The sequence below is a fragment of the Coturnix japonica genome, chromosome 9 (assembly GCF_054131305.1).
Source record: "Coturnix japonica strain WE chromosome 9, WE-NBRP24, whole genome shotgun sequence".
Lineage (NCBI taxonomy): Eukaryota > Metazoa > Chordata > Aves > Galliformes > Phasianidae > Coturnix > Coturnix japonica.
In genome coordinates, this window is record NC_140671.1 from 3,682,085 (window position 1) to 3,698,503 (window position 16,419).

At 41.3% G+C, this 16,419-nt stretch overlaps 1 protein-coding gene across 1 annotated transcript in view; it reads right to left on the minus strand.

Moving 5' to 3' along the window:
• Positions 1–11,610: 11,610 nt before the first annotated feature.
• The window catches only part of LOC107321483 (transmembrane protein 132B-like), a 169,185-nt gene continuing 164,376 nt past the window's right edge, over positions 11,611–16,419 (minus strand). The window contains exon 9 of the mRNA XM_015878432.3: positions 11,611–16,195. Within this exon, the coding sequence (XP_015733918.1) occupies positions 15,050–16,195 (1,146 nt within the window). The 3' untranslated portion in view covers positions 11,611–15,049. The remainder of the gene's footprint in view (positions 16,196–16,419) is intronic.

Genomic DNA, 16,419 nt, shown 5'->3' on the forward strand with positions numbered 1-16,419 from the left:
CATGTGTGCTGGGTTCTGCAGTCTCATCCCTTCACACTGAGAAAATGGAGGGAGCTGATCCAGGTGAGAACCAGGCTAACAAAACCAACTCCACTTGTTGTTGATATGGTTTCCCAGTTGTGTTTGTGTTAGCCTAAGATATTGTGCCATTATACACAGAAGTAATCAAAAGAGCTGGTAGAAAACGCTTGGAATTGTATTGGTGTATATTCCATAGTGGGATGTTTTCAGTAATTCTATCGGTTATGCTGTCAGGCTTTTGTAATGCTTGATGAAATGTTAATTCTTGCTGTTTGTGGCCTAGCCATGGGTGTGATGGTTTTCAGCTACCTGCTGACAATTAATACGTGTCTCAAGAGATCTTCTGATTTTTCAAATTATTTTCTCGCTGCTTTAAATTGGAGAAGTTGTGAAGTGGAAACAGAGAAGGGGCTCGGAGCGAGGAGTCCTTTAGCCCAGTGGTAAATGTTGAGCAGTAGTTTTCAGCAGAAAATCAGATGTTGCTTGAAACTGAATGAAACTGATTGTTTTTATTGGATGACTGGTTCTGGCAAAAAGAATATCAGATGGGTCTGTGCTTACCCCCTTACTGACTTTCTGTCTCCATGGATGGGGCATCCACCTCCTCTCTGGGCACCCTGCACAGTGCCTCACTGCCCTCAATGTGAACAACTTCTTTGCTGTATCCAATCTAAATCTCCCCTCTTTAGTTTGAAGCCATTTCCCTTATCCTTTCACAACAGACTGATAAAGAGTCTGTATTTTCTTACAACTCCTTTAGATACTCTACAGGTATTTGTTACGGAAACATAAACACTGGAGTAGAAGAAACTAAGAAGGTTTAAATATTGAGTATAATCAGATATTTCAAAGGTGTTTTATTTCAGAGTTTTCAGCATATGTGCAGAGTTGTATGGTTGTTTTTTTTTAAAAGTTTTTCAGATGTTTTTAATTAAGAGTTCTAACAAATTCTAGTTGGAATAGCGAGCACTCACATTTTTATCTAACAGCAAAATAGAGACAGGGTGGCTTCACACATTTTGGATGTTTTGGTAGAGGTCAGTTTCTGGTTTCTCCAAGCCTGCTCACCCATCTGTTTGATCCTCTCAAATCCCATTAGTCTAAAATGTTGCACCGACAGCAAAGAGAAAAAATCAGTTTAATAGAAAGCATGTTGTTTGGCAAAGCAATAAAAGCAGAAGAAATTTGACTATAAAAGTGAATCCAGTGAGGTACTTGTTTAGAGACTAAGTAGCAGTGGTTTCCTCTGTACCTGTTAGCACCTCATAGATGTGCACGTCATCACCATAGGAAGTCAGGATGTTCATCAGAAGAAATGGCCGCCAACATAAAGACACGTTTTAAAGGTAATCCATTTTCCAATGGAAATGCTTATGGTTGGAGATCACATTTTTAGTGTCAGTCTTTTCTCCCTGCTGACTATTGCTCCCACCTTACCAGTGTTTTATGAAAGAAAGAGAAACCTTCTGCAGCTGCAGAGTCAACTTAGAGGGATTAAAAATTTATCCAGTTTTGAGCAGTGTTCAGCAGGTGCTAGGATCTACTTAATCACAGGTGGGCAACCTGCACAGCTTCCCCTTCCCAGGTCTCTTCTTCCAGTGCTGCTGTAGAAGACTGTGTGGGTATCTGATAAATGATGGGAGGTGGGAGGCAAATGGATGAGACTAGGTTCATCTTGGTGGTGCACAGCGATAGGACGAGGAGCAATGGCCTAAAACAAACATAGGACATTCCATGCAAAAGTGCAGAAGAACTTCTTTACAGTAAGGGTAACAGAGCACTGGAACGGGCTGCCCAGGGAGGTTGTGGAGTCTCCTTCTATGGAGATATTCAAGACCCATCTGGACACCAACCTGTGCAACCTATTGTAGGGACCCTGCTTTAGCAGGGGATTGGATTCAGTGGTTTCTTGAGGTCCTGCCAGTAATTCTGTGAAAACTATACCTTATTTTCTAAAAGACTCTTAAGCATATGTTTTCTTCTCATCTCTAAAGGAAACCTAATTAAAGCATCTCCTTTCAAGTATCTTTTCAGTGAGATTTCATGATGATTATAACATTAAATGGAGCACTTGGCTTCAACAAACCAACATCTCTGGAGTATGAAAACATTACCTTGGAGGTGAGAAGAATCCTTCCCTTTGTTAGCAGGTCTGTTTGCTGCTATCACGGTTGGCTTACTAATCCATATGAATGAGCAAATATTCACCACTGTTAAGGGCAGCATGCTGCTAAGTTTTTTTTCTCAAGAGAGTAAGTGGTGGCTGACAGTGACACACTTGGTACACTGTGTACTGTTTGTTTACAGATCTACATGCAGTTTCCACCCACCAGAACTAATTGCTTTTATCAACGCCAGTAATTAGAAATGCCGAAGAAGCATCAAATTTCATGACTTAGCACAATATAAAACTGTGCATGGCAGTGTGCTGCGACAGGTTGGGCTGGGGAAGACAGCAATTTGGGGAAAGGCTGTAGTCAGAGGGCTTTGTTGGTACACAGAGAACTGATTATTGGAGCTTCCTGATGCAGCTGTGGGGGAAAAAAGGCATAGATCCCTCTCTGACTTCTCTTGGTCACTATATCTAGAATGCTGTGAAAACATGGTGGGATTTGCAGGGCCAGGCTGCTTTTGGGAAGCCTTTTGTTGAGAAAGTTTTCTCAACACAGCACAACAGAGCAGGACCGCTGTCTGATGCAAGTAGAGCAATTGGATTGTTGGGACAGACAGGTAAAAGGAGAGAGCTCCAGCACAAAAGAATCTCTTTGAATCTTAAAAAGCCTTTGAATCCAGATCTCATGCAGCAGACGAGCATTTTTATCATCAGGGTGTTTAGATGTTGTCAAAGAGGTGTATCTGTCAGCCTTTCCCATCCTAAAATAGGGTCCTGTTGCATTGTAAAGTATATTGGAAAGCTGGAATGCACGTCCTGCTTTCGGGCTGAAGGTTCAAGCTTCCTACCTCAGTGCCAGACAGGTTTCTGCATCACTCGTGATAGGTAATAATGGAAATCAATTTCTGACTAAGCTCTAAATAATTGCTGCCAGAATGCCATCGTGGTGCTGATGAGTATTTACCCAACAGAAGAAAAACAGCATGTTGATTCTTGAACCAGAGAAAGCCGTAATTGTCATTTAAAATCTGGCATGTTGTTTAAAATACTAAATTCATTATCTTTCCGAATCTTTAGATGTATAATTATAAACTATCGCTCTGAATACATTTGCAAGGGTAAAGAAATAGGCGTTGTTTCTTTTTGACAAGAGATGAGCCTGTTGACTTGCTCCGTTTTTAAGATCTTCCCTAACCTAGATACGCAAGGCCCAAGTAGGAAGCAACACTTCCTACCTGCACAGAAAGTAAAGCGTGCTCTGTTTCAGAGCTATTTATTCCCATTAGTTACTCCCATAATTATAATTATGAGATTGCAATGCTTGAATTCTGTATGTTGCTCACACAGTAACCAATGCTCCTGCCCCTCCTCTTTAACCGTAACAAGTTGTGAGGTTTTTTTTTTCCTTCAAGTGTTGGGATAAAAAGCCAACAGAACATTAAAACTTCTCAGCTTCAGGGATGCCAAACTGCTATCAAGGGCTGTGACAGGATGTATGTTTTCAGAAGTATTGAAAGAAGAGGGGGGGGAAATTCAAGCTTTGACATTAACGAGATGATAACAACCATTGGCTCTTGTTCAGTAACTGCTACCCCAGAATTTCAGCACTGACACAATCTGGCTTTCACTGACTCGAATGGGAAGGGATCTGACTTAGATCGTGCTCTGCTCAGACCTGGATGTTACTGTTTGCAGTTATTTGCTGTAAGAATTTTAATGAAAATAATCCCAAAGTGTGGTTTTAAGAATAGAGAGTGTGGTAGGCAGGTAAATCACAGACAGATCCAGATCCTGGAATTAGCTCTGCCCTTGGATGCTTTCTGTCTGTAAGGAGAGCTCTTGAAAATCCAGAGCTTTGAGAGCCTGAAGGATCCATCCTGTGTAATGAAATGAGGATCTCAATGTGAAATATTCTGCCAGTAGGGTGGGAGAAAAATCATCAAGAATTGGAGAGTGCATAGAATCAGTTTTACATCATTTCTTCTAGTTGCAAGCAGAAAGCAGGAAGCGCTGACCTGTCTAAGCCCAGTGGTTTGGTGCATCTGCTCAGTCACTTCTTGTTCCCATTCTGCTCGCCTGCCTTTGCTTTATTGCAAGGACAAGTTATTACTTAGATAACACTCCTGTTTCCTGGAGTAATAGTGTTTTGGATTTTAGTTGGCTATCACCCTACAGATCAACAAGGCTCGGTTTTCGTAATTGCAAGTTGTGGTGTGTTTGGACAGCTGAGGCATCTTTTATATCTTGGATGTCTGGAGTATTATTTGTCAGTAACACCAGGAATTTACAGGCTTGGCATCAAGATTACACAGGGAGCTCCACGAATGAGAAACATGACAAGAATGTGGCCAGGTATTGTTAGCATGTGTCTGCAGCCATCCCCATATGTGCTGGACTGGAGACTGCATTTCAGCATCAGTGCTATTGAGTACAGATTTTGTGATACGTGCTTTTGGGCCTCAAGTTAATTCATCTCACACTTAAATTTGAGATGATGCCAGGGAGCATCATATGTGTTGTTTGTGTGTTCATCATTCAACCTGTGCCATTTTGGCAAACAGAGAAAAATAATATTAGGCTTTGGTTTAAAAGAAACTCTTCCAAACTTCTGGTGTGTATGATGGGTTTCACAGAAAGGCAATTGAACTGAAATAGTACTACAGTGAAATGCTTGATCACTAAGGAGAGGAGACGTAATGATTCTGGACAGCAGCTGTCAGGGTTAAGAAAGTTATTTGTTCCATTGGTTTATAGCACAGACTAGTAGTATTTTATTGTCAAACAAAATTAGTTTTATATCAAGAAGAGTGATTACTTGGGTTCACTGTGTTTGAGATTAAACTTGATGATTTCATGTCCATTATTGATCTAGGCTTTACATTCAGAGAAGTAGCGGTTTATATTTTACTTAAGGGGATTTGATCACAGTAGATGTAATCTTCAATGGTTTCTGCAAATAAATTAGTAAAGTTGCAATGCCTCTTACAGTATCTGAAGGAGAAAAGTGAAAGGGGATAAAAAACACGTTACCTCAACAAGTCCTCAACAAGCAGAGCAGCTCTGCTTCTGGGAAACCTGTAGCTAGGAGAAGGCAAGTGGCTGTGGCACCTACAGCTCTGCTCCTCTGGGCAGCAATGTGTGGCTACAGGGGAGGGAGATAGAATTTCATGGAAGGCACTGGAAGATGGCTGTGTCAACTCGAGAGCTGCACAGTATTCCCCAGGGGACAGATGGTAAGGGATGCTGCCTGTTGTGCCTTCACTGTGAGCTGTGGGAGCAGAAACAAGTCTTGGTGGTGTTCTTTATGGCTGTCCTATTCAGGCCATTATGATCCCTAGCTCCAAAATGCTACGCTTTGTTTGTGTTCCCCGCAGTCCCTACAGTGTCTTTGACTCTTCAGGGAATCAATGGTGTGCAGATCTGCCCCGAGTGTCAAGTGCATGATCTCATTCTTCTTGCACAGTCCCTTGCTGCATGGCAGAGCATGTTTCTCTATGACTGAAAAGTTCAACATCTGTTTAATTGCATACCTAAGGTAATGTGCTCATTTTGCTCAGGGTGCAGCTACAGCAGAACAGAGCAGTCCTTATGTGTCACCTATTCCCGGTCCATCCCTTCCTCAGCTCCATGCCAGAGGAACAGATATGTAGCTTGCTCTGAAAGTAGTGCCTCTTGCTTATTCCCATAGGCATGCATGAAAATAGGCTCATGAAAATCTGCATGGCCATCTGGAACGTGGCATCTTTCACATCGTTGTAACTGCTGCTGCAACACACCACCCACTGCCTCACAGTGCCCACATCCATTGGTCTCCATTAACGCTCAGTAGGTGTCAGTGGGTGCCGTTTTTTAAGCATGGTGGAATTTGGTGATGTATCTTTGCTTCATATGCACAACTGTGTGACATGCTGCTTTGTCACACTGCCTCTGGGGTGTCTAGAAGTGAACACAGTATTGCAGGTGGGGTCTTAGCAGTGTCAAGGAGCTTTTCCAGGCTTTGGAAGTATTTATGTAGTCCAAAGGAAAGAGAAGGAGAAAGCAGGTGCATGGTTTTGAAACTAATTGGATGGGTTCGTTGTGATGGGAGTTAAAAAAGATGTTGCCTGAGGCATTACGATTATTATTTTTACTAATTTGGGGATTTGTTTTTCACTTTAGTTTCTCTGCTCAGTGAACTGCTTCATATTTAATAGCTCACTAAGTTATGACTACAGTTGAAATGACAGAGCATGTATTTTCTAATTTAGGTATAAGGAAAAGTACCCTCTTCAGCAGGAAGGAGGAGAAAAGCTCACATTGCTCAATGAGGACATGGTTAGACCAGGTCCTTCTCAGCAAAGGCGGCAAAGTGAGCATCAGGTTATCTGTCCTTGTATCCCATAAGCTTCTCTTGGTGCATGCACTGCTTAAACATAAAAAACTCTGAATGTGACTGAGTGGTGCTGCCAGACAGTGAGCTTAAGGTCATAAATCATTGATGGCACATGGAGAATGCTACCCACTGGAACCTGGGAGCACAAGCCCTGTTAGCTTTCAGGAGAATCTCAGCTTATGCTTGCCTGAAAGATTTGTTAAAGGCATTTGGATTCTGTAAGGGATGTCAGAATAGATGTAGATACCAAGGAGTACTTCAGAATCTCAGTAGCTCTTTAAAGAGAGCTCAACCTGGGCCAGAGTCAGCTGCTAGCACTGCTGAGCAATGCTCTGCTATCTGCTGTTTCCTCCCCACCCGTGCACTCTTCTTTCCCCTTGAGCAGTGAGAAAAACCCAGTGCTGCACCAGTGTAGGAAAGCAGCTGCTTGATGAGATGTGGGGGGGAGTTGGTTGGTTGTGCTTTGGTTTGACTTTGGTGTTGTGGTGTTTTTTTGTTTACATTTTGAATATGTCCATACTTTTAAAATGGCAGAAAATAAAAGTAGAAGACAGCCCCACAGAGCTCTATGTCTCCCAGCATGGCCCCAGTTACCAGCTTTGGCAAGTCGAGGGAATGAGCCGCCTTACAAACTCTATTATATTGACAAATGCATGCTTCCATTATTCAGACTGCTGGAACACACAGTGCTTACTAGCATTTCCTTCGAAAATACTATACATCCTCATGAGTTACAATGACCAAGAGCCTAACAAAGTAAGCCATTGTAAAGAAACATAGCCCAGTCAAATAACAGCTGAACATACAGCAAAATCCTTGCTTTGATCCTTGTTTGCCTTCGGAAATACTATGTCAAGTGCCTTTATTTAAATGAAGCTTAGTTTAAAGTAGAAGCAGTTGTTTCAGGAATGCCATAGTGGCTCCTGGGTGTATCATTTCTTTTCCTATTAAGAAAATGGTTGACTGATTTATTCTTTGTTACTCAAGTGCAAAATCCTTAACAGCACATTGAGCTTTTGTGTTTACTATAAACATTTTCTTTCTGCTCCCCTGCTGTCCCTGTCTGGCTTCTGGTGCATTGTATATCTTCACCTCTGTACAGGAAAGTCACCCTAAGGAAGCACATCTCTGTTCCACTTTGGACAGGGTCCAGAAGGTGGTGCAGTTGCATGGCTTACAGCACGGCAGTCATCAGCATCTTCCTCTTCGAGAAGTAATTGGGAATGCTGAAATGACTCCCTACATCCCCACCACGATCAGGTATCCTGCCAACTTCCCTTTTTCAATGTATTTTCTGCTTATGTTGCAAGCAGAAAGAAAGACAGCAGGAATAAGATGAACTCTTTCCAAATTAGGGAATGCCCTCAGAAACTTTGGCTTTTACTAAACCTTATCTAAAGGAATGCAGCTTTTGTGGGGCAGCAAATTAAATCCCTTTAGTTATTTGCTCAGCTTCTTATGGCACAAACCCTAAAAGCCTAAAATCCTTTTCTAATCTATATTTTGGTGATGCATGTTTTGGTCCTTTTACAGCAAAGTTAGATTGCAATGTTAAAATGAGGCATTAGAGATGGCTGAAAGCCAGGAAAGGAGTTCTGCACTGAGCTAGAAGTAATATGAATCAGTGTGGGCACAATGCACCATATTTACAAATACACCAGGCAGAGGAGCTACTTTTATTACCAATAACAAAGAAACCTTGTACCTAAGCAGGTGTATATAATTCCGTGGTTTTATATTATGGAGGATTTGTTGTATTGAACCACAGCCAGTGTTTGTGGTATTGGCCAGGCATTCTGCAGGTTGGTCTAACAGAGCTGTTACTGCAGACTTCCATGCTGTAGGTTTTCTCAGTGGTTGCTGAACCATCTTACTGTGGTTGTGGACTTCAAGAGGACATCAGCATAGGTGGCTGTTATTGTGAGCTGATAGAGCAGATTTCAGGGTAGATCTTTCTTCAAAGACGGCTGAATTGCTCTGAGCCCCATGTGAGCAGCCTTGCCAAAACATCCCTTCGCTAACTTGCTGGGTAACACAACACAGTGGCCATTCCCTTTATGCCACAGGATGCTAAAAGAACATCAGTAGGGGCCCTCTCTGGCAAAGACCAAGAAAGAAGCTGAGAGCTGGGTGAGCTCTCTGATTTCTTTCGCTCCTGCTGAGATCATTCCTTTACCATTCAGAGGCTGCGGGTGAGCTCCTGCTTGTGCAGTCCTCTTCCATTTCTCTGTAGGCAGATACCTGTAATGTGTGGGGTCAGGAGCAGTGCCAATGTCTTATTACTCTTAAATGAAAAACTACTGAAAATAGCCTTTTCTGCTTGCTGCAGAGTGAGTGGGTGTGGATCCCAGCTGACCCATCTTTTTTTGTAGCTGAGATCAATGGAAAGCTCCCAGTTAACATCATCTGTCTTTGGTTTCCTTTAATTTTGTGTATTTTGTTAATATCCTGATTGGTCCAGGCCTCTTTGGTCCTTGCTTAACTCCTCCAGAAAAAGCTCCCTGTAACCTGTCTTCACACATTCAGCCTTTGGAACTGACCTACCCGTTCAGATTTAGCACTAACCAGGTAGATCTGTATGGATTCTCACCCTGTCTGATTTTTGGCTCTGAATACTTAGCTTATACAAAATTGGATTAAACTGTGGAAATAAAGCACTCTCAATCTATCTATTGAAAATAAAGTGAAGTACCTTGTCAAAATTAATTTTCCTGGGAAGGTGGAATATTTTACCTCAAGTGAAAGATTGATTTATAGCAGTACTGCACTATGATAAGTGGCACCTGTTTATATATGTTAAACACTTCAGAGTGTTTGAAAAGTTGCTAATTTCTAACAAACAGTTGTGCCTCCTGGAGTTTTAGTGAAGAAGGGAAGCTTTCACTCTGAGATTTCTGGGGCCATTCTTTTTAAGGAAGATGCAGCCACCTCATGTTATCTGTATGCCAGGCAGGGTCAGGTTTGGGCCGGTCCAACTTTTGCAGGCCTTGGTCTGGCCAGCAGCAGTGCACAGAATACTGGGAATTCCTGACTGGGTCTGAAATCATAGAGATTCCATGGCGCCGAGTTTATATCCTATTTACAGCATCCCATAATGCCTGCCAGCAGGGTATGTGGATGCAGGAAGTAATGAATGGAGATTTCTGTGTAAATACACTACGAAATGGCATCATTATTTGTAACGTGTGTAAATTAGAGAGGTAGCGTAGCTAGACTTAGCTGGAAATGAATGCTGTTGAGCAGTCATATATTTTAGTAGGATCACAACTTTGTTCAGGCTGTGGTTTTTAGTGAATGCTTTTTAAAGTCTCCTTATTTTTAAAAACCATTCCAGAGACGACATTGAGGCTTCAGAGCGTTTTCAGCTCTCCTTACCACAGCTTCCAATTGTAGGATTAAAAATATCCACTGTTGATTTCCACCAAATCTTGAGCTCATTACTTGGGGTTTATATCATCAGACCCCATTGATTTTTTTTTTAATAAGACTAACCCAAGATTATCAGAAGGAACGACATAAGCCTTTATCCATATTGGTTTATAAATCCTTAATCCAACAGGTGTGCTTTTGGAAGTAAGTAACAGCATTACACGTTTGAAGTTTCTCAGAGCTCTCACCTCAATGCTGTTTCATGACTAAGCTGCCTCTATCAAGAATACAGCTCAGCTTTATTCCCTCATAACCTGACTTCTGCAGGCTCTGTCCACACACATCACTGGAACAGAAACAAACAGAAATGTACTGCTACACTGAAAGGAACGTAATGGGAGGGAGTAGACTTAGAAAAACTAGTTAATTGTGCAGCTTTCTCCACTTCAGCTAAACAGTATCTCTACTCTTCATGGATACTACACAGTGCCATGTGGCATCAGTTGTGTAAACTCTGAACACAATTGTTTGCTCTGTTTGCTACAAGCTAGGGGAGTTACTTGACTGCAAACAGCAGCATCCAGTGCTAGGTGCTATGAGGCCATATCCGACCTCTTAGGCTTCAGACTGGATGGGTAATTGTCCATCTGTGCTTGTTCCTGTCACAGCCGATCTCCTAACAAGTCCAGGGGGAGTTTGAGCTGAGACAGCCTTCAGGATCTGACCTATTTCATCTGTGACATACAATGCTAAGTGAACTCTTGCCTGCCAAATTCCAAGGGTTTGATTTTTGGAAGCAAAAAATGTTTTTCTTGGCCTCTTACATTTTCTTAAATGAATGCAGGTAATTATTTTCAGTTACGTGGCACAAACACGTTGGTAGTTAAAATCTGCTGTACAGGAAATCTCTTCAGTAAGATGTTACCAGGGAGAAAGGTCATAGTATGGGCCAACTATGGACAAAATATTACTGGCTTAAAAGAAGAGTCATTTGCAATATGTGCTTCTTACTTTACTGTTGAGAATGCAAAGTGGTGGCAGTGGAATCTGTGCCCAAAACACATTAAAAATTAGTTTCTCTGAGGTGCTCTCTACATCAGCATTCAATCTACTCATTCAGTTGACTTTGTATAATAACAAGTTTCTGTAAGCTAGAAATGACAATAGTGAGCCTTGAATTATTCAAGTGATGTTAAATTGCCCCTGTTAGCACAAAAACTGCCAACAGGTTTGCTGTGAGTTTAAACAACTGGGTCTCAGCTGTAGTCCACTTGAAAACAACAAAGGACTTAATAATTTTGAGGCTCTGTGATTCTCATGGGAACATAGACATGTAAATAGAAGGAAATTAATATGATACAATGAAGGCAAATCTGTTCGCAACAGAGTGGTAAAGGGACGGGTTGAGTTTGTTACCTTTTTTTCCTACAAGCATCTCTTGTACTTTGCAAGACAGTGGTCATCTAATGGTCATGACATTCATCATGATCACTATCCCATTCTGAGCTGAGGAAGGACTGCTTACTGCAGAAGGAGGTGGCTGCACCACTTTGCAGGGAAAAGCAAGCAAAACCCCTGGATACAATCTGTAAACCACGGTGTTTAAAGCATGGAGGCCCCCAAATAATCCACATGCTGGCAGTTGGGCCCAGCGCTATTTGCTGTCTGCACATCACCCTCAACCCAACCATCAGCTCACCTCAATCAGTACGAATGGAAAATGCCTGAGAGTCAGTTTTAAAAAATCACACCAACAGTCTGTTTATTTCTCCAGAAGAATTTGTGTCTTTTTCACAGTCTTTCAACTGCTTCTTTTCTGAAGAGTGAAGTCTTTATTTCAGACATCTGCCTATAGAAAATCAGCGTGGTTGTTTTAAGGGCACATTTAAAGATGAAAACTGCGGCTTGAATAACTTAGCATACAAATTACACAGATATAAAAGTTGTCTTTCATTGTCTTAACTTACAGTTTATTTTGTACAGAATTCATTATGTTATACATCTAAGACTTAGTATATCGTATAAACATCTTGGGTGTGATGTATATACATATTCAGTGTTATAGATTCAGCAGTTAATGTATGCATTTCACAATACACTATAGTGTATTTCAATGTAGTGCACATGATATATTTCAGAAAAGAGCATTTCCTCTATGAAAAAATGGTATTTCATTCATAGGGTACTCTACCTTGAAATACAGTTATTGGGGTTTTTTTTCCACTCTATCATGGACTGTTTGTACTGTGTCGTATGGCTGTAGGATTATCTTGTACATTCCCCAATATGAATTAAGAAACAGCAGCTCAAAACGTTACTCTGTGTGGTTCTACATCAAGAGGAGAGCAGGGCACTGGTTTCCTTAATTCTTATTAAATGAGAAAGAATGCATAGACAAGCCACATGGAGCGAGGCTGTGTGTGATGTTCGAATGAAGTCAGTTCCAAACAGATGAAAACCACTAGCTCTTCTGTGCTTTCTGAATGCCAGCTCTTCAGCTGGCATCAGTGCCCGAGCTCTGATTTACAAGAGCTGAAGGTCTGGCTTCAGCTCTGTTTTTACAGTTCACAAACTCGCTATTTTTCATTAACCCTCTCTTTGCTTGCTGGATTGTTTCTTCTATGTGCATTCATACTACATATTGTCTGTCCTCAATATTAAGTGAAGAAACTTGCCTTGCAGTGCCTTCTCTGTATGCTATAAATAAGATGTTCTGTTTACTCTTTGTTAGATGTACAGGTGTTGCTTCCCTGGGCACCTACTGAAGCACAATTCTAATTAATCTGTATTGTTTGTATTCTTTTTCAGACAATTCTAGTTTCTTGCATGCTTACCGATTCTTTTCCTTACAGTTTAGGAGTAGCTGTTTGATTTCAGTTCAGAAGATGAGCACAGCTGTAGGTCTCTCCATTCAATGTGCCATAGTGACTGGGGCCAGAGTTCAACATCTGCTGCTGCAGTTGGCAGAACTGTGGCCACACTGAAGTGTGTTACAGAGCTGAGCACAGCACATCCTGGTTACACTGGTAAGCTGCTGGGTATGCATTCATGAAGACAGCAATGCTGTTTGTTCTGCTCAAGTACCATCGCCACGCTGTCTCACATCTAGTTCAGGTTTATTGGTGATTGATTTATACAGGGGAGGACCAGGCTGGATATTAGGACAGCGTTAATCACTGTGAGGTGGTGGGCATGGCACTGAGCTGCTGCAGCTCATGGGGCACCTGGACAGCACTCTCAGCATGTTGGGAAGAGATGCTAAATCTTATGAAGGTGGGTTTTCTTCCCCTATTCTTATTAACAAGGATCATAGCAGGAATTAATGGTTCCTCATGAGATCTGGCGCATTTAAAGAAGAGGGAAACATTTGTTAGACACTCTGAGATTTCACTGAAGTACAAGTACTGCATCCCTTATCAAATGGAAGCATCGTGGTGGCTCATTACTTTATCTGCTTAAAATTGGATTATAACAGATGCTTTTCCCTGACTACGCAGTTCAACGCCAGCAAGTGAAAGTCTTTAATCACTTTTATAAGCCTGGTGTCCTCATTTTGCTTTATAGTCTCACTATCTAAAATTCTGCTATTTTGCAGTAGTTACTCTAAGCGTGTCCCTAGTGGTGGATTTGGATCCAAATGCCTGATTTGCTGGAGTAAAGGCTACCTGGTCTGTTCTAATATCAGAACAGAGTTATACAATTAAGGTTTTATCTTGCAATGTGGAAGCAGTGTTGTCATAGTTCAGACCTTATCCATCAGAAGAACCCGTGCTTTGTTGTGATAGTGGTGGTTTTTTAAGCATTATATAGCTTCACCATTCTTCTAAATGTAATTTTCAACTTATTTCAGTTATTCTTCCACACAAATATACATGCAATGCCTGCACAAGGGCAGCTTTGAATCCTCAGCATGTATTCCTTGTCACAACTGTAGATAGTCACTTTATAATGTGCCCAGTGGGCCTTTTCCTTCCTGCTCCCTTTTTAATGAAATATGACTTAAATGTAGTTTATTTGTGTGTTTTCTTTTTAGCAGCCCTATGATCAGTGATGGTTTAGTGGGTGTCTGGGGCATCGTCTGATGTCCTGCTAAACTCTACCATCAGTGTATTTATTTATTAGTACTACATAACACTGATTCCAAGCCTTTGCTTCTTTGCTAGGACATCTCCTTCGTATTCTATGCATTTCAGTACCGTATTTGGCTTTCTCCTTCTGATTATGTGTATTGTCAACCGAGCTGCTGTGTTTTCCTTTCAAGTATGTGCTGTTTCTTTGCAGGTTACGTTTTCATGTAAGCAATGACAAAAGTAAATCTGGAGTTGCTCCTCGATTTTTATATTCCAGGGGTTGTTTATTATTGTATTTACAGTTCCCTGTAAGATAAAACCCTTTCCCAGTAAGAGTTCTAACACCTTTCTATGTTTCTAATGACCCATATAGTCACATGGAAGGAAGATAATCGGTGGTGAAGGAGGTAGCTCTAGGAGCTGATGCAGGTGAATGGAAAACCTAAGTTGTTATAAATATTACTGTACTTCACTTTGGTACAACAGAAACAAAAAAACAAAAAAAAAAATCAATGGAAATAATGTTCCCTAAGTCGAATAAAATTCATAAACAATACAAAAGGAAATTAACCACATGGGGTTTTTTTTTATATGTGTAAAAAACAGTAAGACTACTTGGCTGCATTGCACGTAGGCAATAAGATTAGATTCATTCATATCCCTTTTAATATAAGCCATGTTTCAGGCTGTAAGCAAGAAATGTCCACTGTGCTTTACAAAGAATGACAACTAGAAAAATCAATGCAAACAAAGATCCCTTTCTTTTCTGATTTACCATTTATCATGAGAGATGACAAACAAATGAAGTCTCCTCTGAGTCTGAGCGTAGTTGTATTAGCATTTTGCTAGTACCAGGCAGTATACAAAAACAGCCATCTTGTGTGACACCTTCAACACCTACAGGTAGCTGCTTTAGGGGCACATCCTGGTTTGTGGTGAAACAGGTTTAACTCAGCCAGCCTCTTGTACCTGCTCAGTGATGCCCGATTATCATCTCAGTAACTCCAAGGTTGAACTGTCTTGTTGCTATTGCTGACTGGACTGACTGCTCCACCATCCATAAACAGAAGGCATAAAGGTGATTACAAACATAAGAAAGCAGTTTTACATATTGTCTTGCAGTCTTTCCATATAGTCCCTAAGTTCCTTGGAATCACCAAGATTCATATCTTGGCATACCCATTTAATATTATCATCACTGTCAAACAGAATTGAGTTGGTGTAGGGGCCTCCATCCTCCGGCAGTATTGTTGTGTAGGAAGTGAACTTCACTCGCTTCTGCTTTGGCCCAGAAGGATTTATAGGTTCACTTTTAACTTCTTTTTCACAAAGGTACTCAGAAGATCTGAGGATATGATTATGAAGAGTCTTCTGAGAACTCCCATTAAGGAGAAAATTGCTTTCTTCAAACTGCATTCCTCTGTCAATCATGGTAGTGCACTCCTCAGATGGGAGTGAAATGTCAACTGGGTTCTCCAGCAGTTCAACCTCATTTCCAAGCCAGACCCAATCATGGGAATGGGGGATGTTGCCTTGCTCACTCACGGCAAACCTTTTATGCCTGTATTTCCAAGCAAATGCCACGCAGTTAATCAAAAAGACCAAGATTGCTAAGCAGAAAACACACAGCAGGGCATACATGCCAATCTCTAAATCTGTTAATCCTCTCGAAGTCAATGTGAGATCACTGGGATTGTTTTCTCCTGGTATTTCTACTTGGGCAGGGAAACCTGTGAAGGCAGTTGGGTTATTTTGGAGCTGGTCATCCTCCAGGGAATCCTGCTCAATGGGAGATATGAAAGTTGTGCTTTTGTTTGCATTGTCCTCACTAAGGACTCCATTTTTGGACCATTCTTGTGCTGTCCTCTCTTGTTCTGCAGTTTTTTCTATGGAATTGCTTGCATGGCTTTTAAAATCTTTATCTGTATCATCAATGTCATTGGTGCTTTCTTTTTGATCAGAATCTTTTTGACCAAACTTCACTTTGACGTTTCCCTTTCCAACAGCCAGAATGCTCTTTCGCTTTGTCTTCTGACATGGTTCACTGATGACCATTTCAATTTTAATCAGAGGTCCTTGACCGTCCCCTTCTGCCACTACCCCGGGCCATTTTGACTGAAGATTCTGGTGTACAGATACTACCATCTCATCCAGTGAAGTGATGGTGATTGAGAAATCCTTTGAGTCATAAATATCTAATGGTGTCACTGACCCATCACTGAACAAAATCCAAGCACTGACTATGGCTTCCTGCAGGGAAAAGAGGATTAGAAAGAAGATGTGTGAAATGTAAGCGAGCACACAGGCAGCGCTCAGTTGTTTGTTTGACATCGGCTAAAGAAATACACAGTTTGGCTTTGGTTTATCTTGTTTTTCAATTTTAAAAAAATGGAAAGGTCTGCTCTGCTTCCCATTCTCCTCTTGTTGTTTTGAGTTCTGCAGGCCATTGGGCATTTATCTCATCTTTAGGAGCT